General features: G+C 46.5%; 1 protein-coding gene across 5 annotated transcripts in view; it reads right to left on the bottom strand.

Moving 5' to 3' along the window:
• Nucleotides 1–15,844: 15,844 nt before the first annotated feature.
• ITGAM (integrin subunit alpha M) overlaps nucleotides 15,845–17,139 on the bottom strand; it is a 72,505-nt gene continuing 71,210 nt past the window's right edge. For 3 of the 5 annotated variants that reach the window (XM_016928461.4, XM_016928462.2, XM_016928463.1), the window contains one exon: nucleotides 15,845–17,084. In XM_016928461.4, the coding sequence (XP_016783950.1) occupies nucleotides 17,013–17,084 (72 nt within the window). In that variant the 3' untranslated portion in view covers nucleotides 15,845–17,012. The remainder of the gene's footprint in view (nucleotides 17,085–17,139) is intronic. The other 2 variants (XM_054667981.2, NM_001194934.1) reach the window with 2 other exon arrangements.

Genomic DNA, 17,139 nt, shown 5'->3' with positions numbered 1-17,139 from the left:
CACGAGCAAAGGGAAGAGGGAGGAAGGAGCTCCTGCTGGCAAAGCCCCGGGAGAAATGAGGGCTGTCCCTGCTCAGACTCCCACACTGGCAAGCGATTTCACCAGAATGAGAAGAATATGGACTTAATTTGTATTTAAATTCAGTGAAATAGACACACAGGAGAAAAGGGGAAGTGAAGACAAGTCACTGAGAAACTGGGGAAGAAGGGAGAGAAGAGGAAAGATTATAGAAAAGAGGTGGTCACAGAAGGGGGCTTGGGTTTGCAGTGTTGGTGACAACACTCACACCTTCCATTTGAAGGCTTCCATTTGAAGGTGGAGGCTTCCCTCCACCCACCCATCCACCTGTTCACCCATCCACCCACCCATCTGCCCATCCACCCACCACCCCATCCTTCCATCCATCCACTTGTCCACACACAAACCCATCCACCCTCCCATCACCCATCCGTCCTACACCCACAGACAGGAACTGACCCCTGGTTGTATCTGCTCAGTGTCCAATGCCCATCGTTGGAAAGACAAGGAGAAGAAAGCAGGATAGAGTGGGGAAAGAGGCTAAGTGACAAGGAGCTCTCCCCTGACCCTGACTCCAGCCTGGTCCCCGGAAGCTGTGAGCATGAATGGGTCCTTCCTTGAGGCTGAAGTGTGGCCCTTGGTTCTCCCCGGGTGGGTCAGTCATTGACCACCAGCCATTCTTCCCCACTTCCTCTAGCTTATCCCACTGCCACACAGAAGAAGGGGCTACTCCCCTGCAGGCAAGACCATTCCCCAGAGATTGGGGGCACTTGTGAGCCTTGAGCGTCAACACAGCAACTGAGAAATTGGTGTTAACCTAATGTTAACCCTCCAAGCAAGAGTTTTTAAGGGCGAGGTACATTTCAGGAAAGCAGAAGTTATAGGCAAAATCATAAGCCAATACCTGGAGGTTATACATTAGTTTGGCCTAAAAAGCCAGGATATCTTGAAGCAAGGCTTACAAGTCATACATGGGTTCAAAGATTCTTTGATTTGCAATTGGTTAAGGAAGGAAAGCTTCATCTAAAAACTTGGGGTCAGCAGGAAGGAATATTAAGGTCTGGCCTATGGGAGTGACTGTCTCTCCAGGGCCCTCAGGAAGAAATTTAGAGCAAAGAATAGTGATCAGAGTTCAGTCTTCACTTCCTCCTTATCAGTGGCCTACATACCAGCAGATGGCATTTTCCATCTGGGGGTGATATGGTTTGGATTTGTGTCCCCACTCAAATCTCATGTTGGATTATAATCTGCAGTGTTGGAGGAGGGGCCTGGTGGGAGGTGATTGGACCATGGGTGCGGATTTCTCCCTTGCTGTTCTCGTGATAGTGAGTGAGTCATCACAAGATCTGGTTGTTTAAAAGTGTGTAGCACCTCGCCCTGGTCTGTCTTCTTTCCTTCTCCAGCGGTGTAAGACATGACTCCTTCCTCTTTGCCTTCCACCATGACTGTAAGTTTCCTGAGGCTTCCCCATCCATGCTTCTTATAATGCCTGAGGAACCATTAGCCAATTAAATCTCCTTTCTTTATAAATTACCCGGTCTCAGGAAGTTCTTTGTAACAATGCAAGAATGGACTAATACAGTGGGGGTCCAGGTTTCTGAAAAACAACTCAGGGATGTATGTTAAAACCCTTGGTTTTCTGGGGTTTTACCATCTTGTGGCTCTCACTTCCATCTTGTGGCTCTCACTTCCTTGGCTATTGTTTGAAGTGACTGTTATCTTCTTGCTTACCGGGCTGCTCATATACTTCTCCAGATTAGCAAGGTGCCTGGAATTCTCCTTGAAGAAACTCAAGATTTTTCTTTATTTCCATGTGTAGGGGAACCCAGCAGGCCTCTGAGACGGATCCACGCTCAGTCTCAGGCACAGACAACATCTAGTGACCACAGAATGATTTCATCTTAATCCCTTTTTAGGGTAAAAGGAGGGAGTGAGAGAATCCCTAGGAAGGTGGGGTGAGAGAACAGAACAGGGCAGAAATCCAGGGTCTCTGTGAGAACTTGAGCCAGTGGGGCCGTGCCTGGGAGGGGCTGGGCTGGAGATGCCTGTGTGAATTAAGAGAGGGAGAATTCCAAAGAGGAGGAGTAAGGCAGGGTCATCCCACTCAGCTTCTCTCTCCTGGCCCTGGCATGGTAGCAGGATTGGTCTCAACAGGCAAATGCGTATATGGCAGAACTTGGCAACCAATGCATTCCGTTCACATTCACTCAGCCCAGCCTGCAGAGGGATCTTATCCTTTAATGGCAGTGGGGCATAGGGGGCAGATAAGGGGAAGGATTTTAGCAATTGTTCAAGTCTGCGCCAAGATGGGAATGCCCACAGAGGAAGCAGAAAGGAAATTGCTCTATTGATCTATTTATCACAGTAGCTGGACCAGAGGATTGCAGAAAGACACAAAGACCAACCAAATGAGAACAGGCAAAGTCTATTTATTCAAAGCTGGCTCTAGCAAGGGAGTCAGTGGCCATCACTGGTGTTTTGGCAGAGACTCAAAAATGGGCAGTACAGTAGGAAAGCTTTGTAGTGGAAACTGGGAAGTCTTCAGGGATGCCCCAAGTAGAAGCTGCTGGCCTGGGAGGCTGTATGTGGCTCACTGGAAGCGGGCATCCTGTGCAATTGACTAGGGGACATATTTGGCTTTGTCTGGTTGGTCCTAAGTTGGAAGTAGGGACAAAAATTAGGGAAGCCATCAGTTATTGATTAAGTCCTGGACATGGGGCTGATTGTTAGTTATTGATAGGCTTCCTGGGCTGGTTGCTGCAGGCTGGGGGGCAGATGTCTATTTTTATGTCTAGTCTGACCACTATCCCTTTGTATATTCAGTCTCTTGGACTCTAGAAAATGTGAAGTATGCCAGGCGCGGTGGCTCATGCCTGTAATCCCAGCACTTTGGGAGGCAGAAGCAGGAGGATCACTTGAGCTCAGGAGCTCAAGACCAGCCTGGGCAACACAGCAAGACCCTGACTTTACAAAAATTTAAAAATTAGGCTAGTACTGGCTGGGCACGGTGGCTCACACCTGCAATCCCAGCACTTTGGGAGGCTGAGGTGGGCAAATCACAAGGTCAGGAGTTCAAGACCAGCCTGACCAACATGGTGAAACCCCATCTCTACTAAAAATACAAAAATTAGCCAGGCGTGGTAGCGGGTGCCTATAATCCCAGCTACTCAGGAAGCTGAGGAAGGAGAATTGCTTGAACCCAGGAGGCGGAGGTTGCAGTGAGCTGAGATCGTGCCATTGCACTCCAGCCTGGATGACAGAGCAAGACTCCGTCTCAAAAAAATAAATAAATAATTAGGCTAGCACAGTAATGTGGGCCTGTAGTCCCAACCACTCAAGAGGCTGAGGCAGGAGGATCCCTTGAGCCTGGGAGATCAAGTGTGCAGTGAGCTATGATCGCACCACTGCACTCAGCCTGGATGAAAGAGAGAGACCCTGTCTCAAAAAAAAAAAAAAAGAAAGAAAGAAAAATGTGAAGTGGCCCAGTTGGATACTATATGGTCCTAAAGATGTGTTAGGATGAAGGGAAAGGGATGTCTGAGAGCTGTCTCTCCTTCAAGAGTGCGCAGAGAATAGGAAGCTGGGGAAACCCAAGCCTGTTCATTCATTCATTCCCTCTCTCAGCAATTGTTTGTTACATGTTCTGGGTATTGTCCTAGGGTCTAGGGGTGTGATGGGGCTTCCTGTCCCCTGGGAATGTACAGTCTCCAGGAAAAGAAATGCAGGTTGCCATGGCAGCAAGTGAGAGACAGAACTTCTCCCAGCTGGGGGATCAAGAGGATCTGGAGGAAGATCACTTCAGCTGAGGCAGGGGTCAGGTGAACAAGAAAAGGAAGTGAGTTCTGGGCAGAGGATACAGCATAGGCAAAGGTTGAGAGGTGAAAGGGAGTTAGGGGAACGCGGACAGGTCCCGACCTTCCCAGATAGGCCATGTTGAAGCCGGGCTTCTCCGGTAATTACTAATCACAATGCCTTTCACTTTCAGAAGCCTGTTGGTCACCCAAAGTGTGGCTCACCTCGGAAATGTGAGGTTCAAGAGGGAGGGGTGGGCCAGAGCAGAAGCTGAGCTACAGAGGAAGCCAGGGTCTCAAAGGTCACCTCAAAAACAACTGCCCAGGCTCAGAGGCCAGAGTGCTATGTGGAGTCAGGGGACCAGAGTGATTGGAGAGCCGTGTCCTGCCTAATAGGGCAGTTCTGTTGCAGCCTCATATTGCCAAACGTTTCAGTTTTTCTTTTTCTTTCTTTTTTTTCTTTTTCCTTTGAGGCAGGGTATTGTTATGTTGTCCAAGCTGGAGTGCAGTGGTGCCATCATAGCTCACTGCAGCACTGACCTCCTGGGCTCAAGCAATCCTCCCAACCTCAGCCTCCTGAGTAGCTGAGACCGCAGGTGTGCACCAGCACACCTGGCTAATTATTATTATTTTTTTTTTGAGATGGAGTTTCACTCTTGTTGCCCAAGCTAGAGTACAATGGTGTGATCTTGGCTTACTACAGCCCCCGCCTCCTGGGTTCAAGCGGTTCTTCTGCTTCAGTCTCCTGAGTAGCTGGGATTACAGACACCCGCCACCACTCCCAGCTAATTTTTTGTACTTTTAGTAGAGACGAGGTTTTGACATGTTGACCAGGCTGGTCTCGAACTCCTGACCTCAGGCGATCCACCAGCCTCAGCCTCCCAAAGTGCTGGGATTACAGGTGTGAGCCACTGAACCTGGCCCTTTTTTTTTTTTTTTTTAAGAGACAGGTCTTGCTATGTTGCTCAGGCTGGTCTTGAGCTCCTGGGATCAAGCAATCTGCCCCCTTTGGCCTCCCAAATGCTGGGATTACAGAACTGCACCACCATGACTGGCCTCCAATTTTTCTTTTTTTTATTATTATTATTATACTTTAAGTTTTAGGGTACATATGCACAACGTGCAGGTTTGTTACGTATGTATACATGTGCCATGTTGGTGTGCTGCACCCATTAACTCGTCATTTAGCATTAGGTATATCTCCTAATGCTATCCCTCCCCCCTCCCCCCACCCCACAACAGGCCCCGGTGTGTGATGTTCCCCTTCCTGTGTCCATGTGTTCTCATTGTTCAATTCCCACCTATGAGTGAGAACATGCAGTATTTGGTTTTTTGTCCTTGCGATAGTTGGCTGAGAATGATGGTTTCCAGCTTCATCCATGTCCCTACAAAGGACATGAACTCATCATTTTTTATGGCTGCATAGTATTCCGTGGTGTATATGTGCCACATTTTCTTAATCCAGTCTATCATTGTTGGACATTTGGGTTGGTTCCTAGTCTTTGCTATTGTGAATAGTGCCACAATAAACATACGTGTGCATGGGTCTTTATAGCAGCATGATTTATAATCCTTTGGATATATACCCAGTAATGGCATGGCTGGGTCAAACGGTATTTCTAGTTCTAGATCCCTGAGGAATCACCATACCGACTTCCACAATGGTTGAACTAGTTTACAGTCCCACCAACAATGTAAAAGTGTTCCTATTTCTCCACATCCTCTCCAGCACCTGTTGTTTCCTGACTTTTTAAGGATCGCCATTCTAACTCGTGTGAGATGGTATCTCATTGTGGTTTTGATTTGCATTTGTCTGATGGCCAGTGATGATGAGCATTTTTTCGTGTGTCTTTTGGCTGCATAAATGTCTTCTTTTGAGAAGTGTCTGTTCATATCCTTCGCCCACTTTTTGATGGGGTTGTTTGTTTTTTTCTTGTAAATTTGTTTGAGTTCATTGTAGATTCTGGATATTAGCCCTTTGTCAGATGAGTAGGTTGCAAAAATTTTCTCCCATTCAGTAGGTTGCCTGTTCACTCTGATGGTGGGTTCTTTTGCTATGCAGAATCTCCTTAGTTTAATTAGATCCCATTTGTCAATTTTGGCTTTTGTTGCCATTGCTTTTGGTGTTTTAGACTTGAAGTCCTTGCCCATGCCTGTGTCCTGAATGGTATTGCCTAGGTTTTCTTCTAGGGTTTTTATGGTTTTAGGACTAACATGTAAGTCTTTAAACTATCTTGAATTAATTTTTGTATAAGGTGTAAGGAAGGGATCCAGTTTCAGCTTTCTACATGTGGCTAGCCAGTTTTCCCAGCACCATTTATTAAATAGGGAATCCTTTCCCCATTGCTTCTTTTTGTCAGGTTTGTCAAAGATCAGATAGTTGTAGATATGCGGCATTACTTCTGAGGGCTCTGTTCTGTTCCATTGGTCTATATTTCTGTTTTGGTACCAGTACCATGCTGTTTTGGTTACTGTAGCCTGGTGGTATAGTTTGAAGTCAGGTAGCGTGATGCCTCTAGCTTTGTTCTTTTGGCTTAGGATTGACTTGGCAATGTGGGCTCTTTTTTGGTTCCATATGAACTTTAAAGTAGTTTTTTCCAATTCTGTGAAGAAAGTCATTGGTAGCTTGATGGGGATGGCATTGAATCTATAAATTACCTTGGGCAGTATGGCCATTTTCATGATATTGATTCTTCCTACCCATGAGCATGGAATGTTCTTCCATTTGTTTGTATCCTCTTTTATTTCATTGAGCAGTGGTTTGTAGTTCTCCTTCAAGAGGTCCTTCACATCCTTTGTAAGTTGGATTCCTAGGTATTTTATTCTCTTTGAAGCAATTGTGAATGGGAGTGCACTCATGATTTGGCTCTCTGTTTGTCTGTTATTGGTGTATAAGAATGCTTGTGATTTTTGCACATTGATTTTGTATGCTGAGACTTTGCTGAAGTTGCTTATCAGCTTAAGGAGATTTGGGGCTGAGACGATGGGGTTTTCTAGATATACAATCATGTCATCTGCAAACAGGGACAGTTTGACTTCCTCTTTTCCTAATCGAATGCCCTTTATTCCCTTCTGCTGCCTGATTGCCCTGGCCAGAACTTCCAACACTATGTTGAATAGGAGTGGTGAGAGAGGGCATCCCTGTCTTGTGCCAGTTTTCAAAGGGAATGCTTCCAGTTTTTGTCCATTCAGTATGATATTGGTTGTGGGTTTGTCATAGATAGCTCTTATTATTTTGAGATAATTAGGTCCTATCAGTACCTAATTTATTGAGAGTTTTTAGCATGAAGGGTTGTTAAATTTTGTCAAAGGCCTTTTCTGCATCTATTGAGATAATCATGTGGTTTTTGTCTTTGGTTCTGTTTATATGCTGGATTATGTTTATTGATTTTCGTATGTTGAACCAGCCTTGCATCCCAGGGATGAAGCCCACTTGATCATGGTGGATAAGCTTTTTGATGTGTTGCTGGATTCAGTTTGCCAGTATTTTATTGAGGATTTTTGCATCAATGTTCATCAAGGATATTGGTCTAAAATTCTCTTTTTTTGTTGTGTGTCTGCCAGGCTTTGGTCTCAGGATGATGCTGGCCTGATAAAATGAGTTAGGGAGGGATTCCCTCTTTTTCTATTGATTGGAATACTTTCAGAAGGAATGGTACCATCTCCTCCTTGTACCTCTGGTAGAATTCGGCTGTGAATCCATCTGGTCCTGGACTTTTTTTGGTTGGTAAGCTATTAATTATCGCCTCAATTTCAGAGCCTGTTATTGGTCTATTCAGAGATTCAACTTCTTCCTGGTTTAGTCTTGGGAGAGTGTATGTGTCGAGGAATTTATCCACTTCTTCTAGATTTTCTAGTTTATTTGCTTAGAGGTGTTTATAGTATTCTCTGATGGTAGTTTGTATTTCTGTGAGATCAGTGGTGATATCCCCTTTGTCATTTTTGTATTGCATCTATTTGATTCTTCTCTCTTTTCTTCTTTATTAGTCTTGCTAGGGGTCTATCAATTTTGTTGATCTTTTCAAAAAACCAGCTCCCGGATTCATTAATTTTTTGAAGGGTTTTTTGTGTCTCTATTTCCTTCAGTTCTGCTCTGATCTTAGTTATTTCTTGCCTTCTGCTAGCTTTTGAATGTGTTTGCTCTTGCTTCTCTAGTTATTTTAATTGTGATGTTAGGGTGTCAATTTGAGATCTTTCCTGCTTTCTCTTGTGGGCATTTAGTGCTATAAATTTCCCTCTACACACTGCTTTGAAATGTGTCCCAGAGCTTCTGGTACGTTGTGTCTTTGTCCTCATTGGTTTCAAAGAACATCTTTATTTCTGCCTTCATTTTGTTATGTATCCAGTAGTCCTTCTGGAGCAGGTTGTTCAGTTTCCATGTAGTTGAGCGGTTTTGAGTGAGTTTCTTAATCCTGAGTTCTAGTTTGATTGCACTGTGGTCTGAGAGACAGTTTGTTATAATTTCTGTTCTTTTACATTTGCTGAGGAGTGCTTTACTTCCAACTATGTGGTCAGTTTTGGAATAGGTGTGGTGTGGTGTTGAAAAGAATGTATATACTGTTGATTTGGGGTGGAGAGTTTTGTAGCTGTCTATTAGGTCCGCTTGGTGCAGAGCTGAGTTCAATTCCTGGATATCCTTGTTAACTTTCTGTCTCGTTGATCTATCTAATGTTGACAGTGGGGTGTTAAAGTCTCCCATTATTATTGTGTGGGAGTCTAAGTCTCTTTGTAGGTCACTAAGGACTTGCTTTATGAATCTGGGTGCTCCTGTATTGGGTGCATATATATTTAGGATAGTTAGTTCTTCTTGTTGAATTGATCCCTTTACCATTATGTAATGGCCTTCTTTGTCTCTTTTGATCTTTTTTGGTTTAAAGACTGTTTTATCAGAGACTAGGATTGCAACCCCTGCCTTTTTTTGTTTTCCATTTGCTTGGTAGATCTTCCTCCATCCCTTTATTTTGAGCCTATGTGTGTCTCTGCACGTGAGATGGGTTTCCTGAATACAGCACACTGATGGGTCTTGACTCTTTATCCAATTTGCCAGTCTGTGCCTTTTAATTGGAGCATTGAGCCCATCTACATTTAAGGTTAGTATTGTTATGTGTGAATTAGATCCTGTCATTATGATGTTAGCTGGTTATTTTGCTCGTTAGTTGATGCAGTTTCTTCCTAGCATCGGTGGTCTTTACAATTTGGTATGTTTTTGCAGTGGCTGGCACCGGCTGTTCCTTTCCATGTTTAGGGCTTCCTTCAGGAGCTCTTTTAGGGCAGGCCTGGTGGTGACAAAATCTCTCAGCATTTGTTTGTCTGTAAAGTATTTTATTTCTCCTTCACTTATGAAGCTTAGTTTGGCTGGATATGAAATTCTGGGTTGAAAATTCTTTCCTTTAAGAATGTTGAATATTGGCCCCCACTCTCTTCTGGCTTGTAGAGTTTCTGCCGAGAGATCCGCTGTTAGTCTGATGGGTTTCCCCTTGTGGGTAACCCGACCTTTCTCTCTGGCTGCCCTTAACATATTTTCCTTCATTTCAACTTTGGTGAACCTGACAATTATGTGTCTTGGAGTTGCTCTTCTTGAGGAGTATCTTTGTGGCGTTCTCTGTATTTCCTGAATTTGAATGTTGGCCTGCCTTGCTAGATTGGGGAAGTTCTCCTGGATAATATCCTGCAGAGTGTTTTCCAACTTGGTTCCATTCTCCCTGTCACTTTCAGGTACACCAATGAGATGTAGATTTGGTCTTTTCACATAGTCCCATATTTCTTGGAGGCTTTGTTCATTTCTTTTTATTCTTTTTTCTCTAAACTTCTCTTCACGCTTCATTTCATTCATTTCATCTTCCATCGCTGATACCCTTTCTTCCAGTTGATCGAATCGGTTACTGAGGCTTGTGCATTCGTCACGTAGTTCTCGTGCTGTGGTTTTCAGCTCCATCAGGTCCTTTAAGGACTTCTCCGCATTGATTACTCTAGTTATCCATTTGTCTAATTTTTTTTCAAAGTTTTTAACTTCTTTGCCATTGGCTCAAACTTCCTGCTTTAGCTCGGAGTAGTTTGATCTTCTGAAGCCTACCTCTCTCAACTCATCAAAGTGATTTGCCATCCAGCTTTGTTCCGTTGCTGGTGAGGAGCTGTGTTCCTTTGTAGGAGGAGAGGCGCTCTGATTTTTAGAGTTTCTGGCTTTTCTGCTCTGTTTTTTCCCCATCTTTGTGGTTTTATCTACCTTTGGTCTTTGATGATGGTGACGTACAGATGGGTTTTTGGTGTGGATGTCCTTTCTGTTTGTTAGTTTTCCTTCTAACAGTCAGGACCTTCAGCTGCAGGTCTGTTGGAGTTTACTGGAGGTAAACTGCTGATACCCTGTTTGCCTGGGTATCAGCAGCGGTGGCTGCAGAACAGCAGATATTGGTGAACCGCAAATGCTGCTGCCTGATCGTTCCTCTGGAAGTTTTATCTCAGAGGAGTACCTGGCTGTGTGAGGTGTCAGTCCACCCCTACTGGGGGATGCCTCCCATTTAGGCTACTCGGGGGTCAGGGACCCACTTGAGGAGGCAGTCTGCCTATTCTCAGATCTCAAGCTGCATGCTGGGAGAACCACTACTCTCTTCAAAGCTGTCAGACAGGGACATTTAAGTCTGCAGAGGTTATTGCTGTCTTTTTTTTGTCTGTGCCCTGCCCCCAGAGGTGGAGCCTACAGAGGCAGGCAGGCATCCTTGAGCTGTGGTGGGCTCCACCCAGTTTGAGCTTCCCAGCCACTTTGTTTACCTACTCAAGCCTAAGCAATGGCGGGCGCCCCTCCCCCAGCCTCACTGGCACCTTGCAGTTTGATCTCAGACTACTGTGCTAGCAATGAGTGAGGCTCCGTGGGTGTAGGACCCTCCGAGCCAGGTGCAGGATATAATCTCCTGGTGTGCCATTTGATAAGTCCATTGGAAAAGCGCAGTATTAGGGTGGGAGTGACCTGATTTTCCAGGTGCCGTATGTCACCCCTTTCTTTGACTAGGAAAGGGAATTCCCTGACCCCTTGCACTTCCCGGATGAGGCAATGCCTCACCCTGCTTCGGCTCATGCACAGTGCGCTGCACCCACTGTCTTGCACCCACTGTCCTGCACCCACTGTCCGGTACTCCCCAGTGAGATGAACCCGGTACCTCAGTTGGAAATGCAGAAATCACCCATCTTCTGCATCACTCACGCTGGGAGCTGTATACTGGAGCTGTTCCTATTTGGCCATCTTGGCTCCACCCCCCACTGGCCTCCAATTTTTCAAGAAAATCTATAAATACAGATTCCTCTCAGAAATCTTTCAATTTTAAAATGTCAGCAACTAATCAAAAACAAACAAACAAGACCATGTGGGTCAAATAAGACCTGACAGCTGGATTTGGTCCAAAGGTTGCGAGTTTGGAATCTCTTTTCTGAATTGGAAGTGATTATGAGCTAAGAATCTCCAAAAACAAAGCCTGTGTGTTTTCCCTGGGAAAGGGAAATCCACACCATCTGGGCACATATCTCTCGAGAATCACTCCAGAAAGGGAGGGAAGCACCTTTCTAGCAGCTTTCTCATGCATCTGCAGGGGGGACAGGTCACGGCCTATTTCTCTATCAGGTCATCCTGCCACCAGGTGGGAAGGAATGAAGGGAGAGGACCCACCCCACAGTGCTCTCAGAGGTGGAGGGTAAATCCCTAGAGACCAAGCCACATGGGCTCATCACGGAAGGTCCTACACATGGAGAAAACATAACTGCACCTATGACCATCTTGGGGACCCTCTATTTTGAGTGCTGGCCTTATCATGAGTAGTGATAAGAGGAAAGGGATTAAAATGCTAGAAGCTGGGGTAGCTGCACCAAGAGGCCTTCAGAGGCCGGGAGTGGCAGCTCACACCTGTCATCCCAGTGCTTTGAGAGGCCAAGAAGGAAGGATCACCTGAGGCCAGGAATTCAAGACCAGCTTGGGCAACATAGCAAGACCCTGTCTCTACAAAAAAAAAGCATAAAACAATCAGCCAGGCATGGTGGCACATGCCTGTATTTCCACCTACTCGGGAGGCTGATGTGGGAGATCACTTGAGCCCAGGAGCTCAAGGTTGCAGTGAGCTGTGATCACGCCACTGCACTCCAGCTTTGGCAGCAGAGCGAGACACTGTCTGAAAAAAGAAAAAGAAGAACAAGAAGAAGACGACTTCAGCCTTTACCACAAGTGGGAGAACAGAATCTTTGGGAAGGTGGTGATATCAGTTAACAAAACAGATAAACTGCTGTATCGGAGGCTCTGAGTGATAGTGTTTTCAACAAGACCAGTGTTCTCATCTCTCTCCTGTAATGGCATGAGAATATGGAGTCCAGGGCTGACATGGTGCCTCCACAGAGGCGGGACCCAGCCTCCTCTGTTCCACTCTTGCATTCTTCGATGTCAAACTCATCTTCAGGGTCCAAAATTGTGCACCGTGATGCTGACACTCCAGCCAGCGGGAAGGTGGTGAAAAGAAACGATACTTCTTCCCTCAAAGGACCTGGCTCCGAAGTTGCTCACTTCACTGCTGCTCACATCCCATCAGCCAGAACCTCGCCAGGCAGCCACGCCAGCTGCACAAGGGGTGGGGAGACGAACCCTATAACTAAGGGGCTATACGCAATATCCATTGCAGCGTAACAAACCACCACGCAGGACTGAGACATCAGTAATTGATTATTTCTCACAGTTGCATGAGGTGACAATCCAGGCAGTTCTGTGGGACTCTCCAGTGGCTGCAGGTGTTGGACAGCTGGATGGAAGGATCACAGTGGCCTCATGCATGCACAGTGGCAGTGGCCTCCGCTGTCTCCTCCATGAGGCCACTCATTCTCCAGTGGGCCATATGGATCACGGCGTGGTGGCCTCAGTGTTCCGAGGGGTGCAGGGCAGGATCTGCTGTGCTCCTAAAGGTCTAGGCTCCAGAACTCACACGACCACACTCCTACTGTATTCTATTAATCAAAGCAAACCACAGGACCAGCCCAGATTCAAAGAGGTAGACAGGCCGCACCATGTGATGTCAGAGACAGCAATGTCACACTGCAAGGGTGTAGGGCCGGGAAGCACCATTCACTGGGAGTCAGAACTGTAACCATCTCCCATGGTGGCCCAAATTAAGATTCTACTCTAAGTAGGAAAAGGAGAGTGGATACTGAAGGGATTCATTTATTCTGAAGTGAGAAATCCCCAAAAATAAAAGCAAGCAGACGTTCCTGGACTTGGCCACTTATCACCAGATTTATGGTCCTGTTTATTAGTCACTTTGTGGTCATGCTAGGGAAATCTGTCGCTTGAAATGGTTGACTTTTCTAACCCATCATAAAGCTCCTATCTGGCTGAATTCAACACATGCTTCTCATTTGAAGACGCGGAGGTGAACTCTGAGTTCACAGGACTTTAACTGCCCTGCAAAGACTGGCGGCTACAGGCACGGAGGCTGCAAGGACAGGCAACTACGGGTATGGAGGCTGCCAGGACAAGCAACTAGGTACGAAGGCTACAAGGACCAGCATGGAGGCTGCAAGGACAGGCGACTACAGACATGGAGGGTGAAAGGACAGGCGACTAAAGGTACAGAACTCTCTCTGTTCCCGGAGCAATTCAGGACTTCTGCAGATATTGAGGACTTTTATCTTTCAACATAAGGAAACACAGAAATTCTTAACAGACTTTATTTAAGTCAGGAGAGGAAATAGCAAAGAACCGTCTAAAGGTGACCGTGTTTTGTGCCACCCCCACAGATACAAAGGGCCATTGTCTCATTAGCCACCTTTTGAGGGCATCTCACTTCACTTTGAGTGAAATTGGAACTACTCACTCTGGCTTACAAAGCACTCATGCCCAAGCCCTGCCCACTCTCCCAGCCTCCCCTGCCCTCCCTTCTGCCTGGAGGTCTTCTGGCCCTGCTTCAGTCAGGTGTCACCTCCCTTGGGGACCCTTCCTTCACCTCCCTAAGGAGTAAGCCCTCTCTCCTCCTGCCACATGTGAAACAAGTGTCCCTCTAAGCCATGATTTTCTTGTATTTCAATGAAGATCATGAAATTACCATTTTTTGGCTGGGCACAGTGACTCACGCCTGTAATCCCAGCATTTCGGGAGGCCAAGGCAGATGGATCACCTGAGGTCAGGAGTTCAAGACCAGCCTGGCCAACATGGTGGAACCCCATCTCTACCAAAAATACAAAAAAAAAAATTAGCCAGACATTGTGGTGCACACCTGTAATCCCAGCTACTCAGGAGGCTGAGGCAAGATAATCACTTGAACCCGGGAGGGAGAGGTTGTAGTGAGCTGAGATCACACTACTGTACTCCAGTCTGGGTGACAGAACAAGACTCCATGAAAAAAAAGAAAGAAAAAGAAAGAAAGGAAGGAAGGAAGGAAGGAAGGGAAAGAAAGAAGGAGAAAGAAAGAAAGAGAGAGAGAAAGAAGAGAGAAAGAGAAAGAGAGAAAGAAAGAAAAGAAACATTTTTGTCCAAAAACATGTCATCAATTTCATATGCTTTAACCCAATATCATAACAGTTAAATAACAGCCACCCTCTCCCCACACTCCCTCATGCCTGTTCTGGGGCCATTCCTCTGAGGCTGTCAGGACAGTAAAAGAGAAAAGCTTTAGAGCTAGGCAGAGCTGGGATTAACTCCTAGCTCCATTCCTTCCCAGCTGTATGACCTCAGGCAACTGGTATGATCTATCTAAGCCTCGGTTTCCTCATAAGTGAAATTCATGTAAATACCAAGGACTGGTGTGAGGATTAGAGAGGATGTATGTTCAGGCCAGGCTAGTGTTTACTGTGTTTGCAAAGTATGAGGGACAGGCACTGAGCATCCTCCCTCTGAGGAAGCAGCCACCAAAATGTCACCTGCACACACCTTGGCAGCAAGTGCTCCTGGTGCCCTGACCTGAACCAAAGGCACCGTGTCAGGGGCTGTGTTCACCTGTCAAACATCCAGCCAGCAGCACTGGTATCACTTTCTCTGGCCACTAGAGCCCGCTCTCCTCACACTCAGGGCAGGCCAGAAGTGGTAGGAAATTAACACTCTCCCCACCAAGAGCAGCCCTCATCCAATAGCTAAGTGGAATCGGTGTCTATGCGCTCCAGCCTTCTCCCCTGGGTGGGGTGATACTGAGGTGCGTGTTCTGCACTGCCTCCGAGAACTGCCCAGTGGGATGAAGCTCCAGGAACTCACAGCAGCTTCTCTGTGGATGATACACCTGTTATTGGCAGCCTTCCCTTCCTCGGTATTTCCTGGAGCCATCTCTTTATTTTATTATTTTATTTTATTTTATTTTATTTTTATTTTTATTTTTTTTAAGATGGAGTCCTGCTCTGTCGCCCAGGCTGGAGTGCAGTGATGCAATCATATCTCACTGCAACCTCTACCTCCCGGGTTAAAGCAATTCTCCTTCCTCAGCCTCCCAAGTAGCTGAGATTACAGTTGCCTGCCACCATGCATGGCTAATTTTTTTGTATTTTTAGTAGAGACGGGGTTTCACCAAGTTCGACAGGCTGGTCTCAAACTCCTGACATCAGGTGATCCACCAGCCTCGGCCTCCCAAAGTTCTGGGATTACAGAGGCGTGAGCCACTGTGCCCGACCTTTATTTTATTATTTTGTTTATTTTTGAGACAGGATCTCACTCTGTCACCCAGGCTGGAGTGCAGTGGTGCGATCATGGCTCACTGCAGTCTAGACCTCCTGGGCTCAAGTAATCCTCCTGCATCAGCCTCCGGAGTAGCTGTGACTACAGGCACGTAACACCAGGCCTGGCTAAATTTTTTTAATTTTTCGTGGACACAGGTTCTCAATATGTTGTCCAGGCTAGTCTCGAACTCCTGAGCTCAAGCAATCTTCACACCTTCACCTCCCAAAATGCTGGGATTTCAGGTGTGAGCCACCGTGCCTGGCCTGCCACCTCTTAAATACGCTTGTTTCACCCAAATTCTTGGGTTTGCTTCTGGGAGAACCCAAACTTCCAGGAACATATCCTATAAATTATCCTTACATATATGCAAAAATGACATATATTTGATTTATTAACTCAGCATTGATGCAATAACAAGAGATTGAAAATAGTATATCAAAAGAAGACTGGTTAAATACATTATGGTACACTCACACAATGGAATACTATGCAGCGGTATAAAAGAATGAAAAAGTAATTTATGTCTTAATATGAACCGATGTCTGAGAAATATTGGTGAAAAAAAGCAAGATACAGACCAATATAAAGTATGCTACCATTTGTGTAAAAAAGCTTGTGTGTGTGTGTGTATGTGTGGTGTGTGTGCACACGTGCATACACTTGCACATCGCCTGGAATCTGTCTGAAGGAAACCTCAAAACACAATCTTGACTACCTTTAAGGAGGTGACTTGAATATCTGGAAAGGGAGACTTTTCACTGTACACTTGAATGCCTTGTGATTTTTGTACCGTAGACAGGCTTATCCATCCAAAAAATTAAAGTCACATTGAAATAATAAATGAATCCAGAAAGGAAGCTTCATCATTCCTCAGTGGGCATCTTTATTGGGCATCAGCGCTGGTGTGGAGGAGGCTCCTGGTTCCACCCACGGCTTCTCATGGAGTCTCCATCCAAGCTGCGCAGGCTCCAGCAGGCCGCAGGCTCACAGGCGACGGGAAGTCCCACTTCTTTCAGTGGAGAGAAGCTGCTGTGTTTCCCTCTGTCTTCACCCACAGGATTGACCGTCCCCTCTCCCGGGGGAAAACCCAGCAGCGGCTTCACCCACGCACAAGGGAGCCCAGGCAGTTCCCTTCTGCCGGAGAGGCTGCGCTGCCGTCACCTACCCACACGCCAGAGACATCTGAGTCACACACGTGAGCCACACGCCCCTGAGCACACACATGCACACACTCGCACACATGCACACACATGGACACACGCACACACACACTTGGACACACTCACATACTTGCACACACTCACACATGGACGTGCGAGTGCACATGCACGCACACGCACACATGTGCACACACTTGCACACAGACACTTGCACACACTCACACACATGCACATACACACTTGCACACACACAAATGGAAGCCCAAGCGCGTCCTGTCGGGGAGACTTCGCTGTCCGACGTGTCCAGCAGCCTGGGGGCTACGTGTGGTCTGGGCAGAGTCCTGCTGGCCACCGAGAGGCAGCTCTGTCGGGAAGGAGCCGCTACTGGGGTTCGGCCCCCGGGGGACCCCCTTCACTCATCATGTCCTTGTATTGCCGCTTGAAGAAGCCGAGCTGCGGGGCAGAGGAGGGCAGTGAGAGCGACAGCAGCCAGGGAGCGTGCGGCTCC

The sequence above is a fragment of the Pan troglodytes genome, chromosome 18 (assembly GCF_028858775.2).
Source record: "Pan troglodytes isolate AG18354 chromosome 18, NHGRI_mPanTro3-v2.0_pri, whole genome shotgun sequence".
In the NCBI taxonomy this organism is placed as follows: Eukaryota; Metazoa; Chordata; class Mammalia; order Primates; family Hominidae; genus Pan; species Pan troglodytes.
Note: the sequence above shows the minus strand (reverse complement) of the source record. Positions and strands in the feature narration are given on the sequence as shown.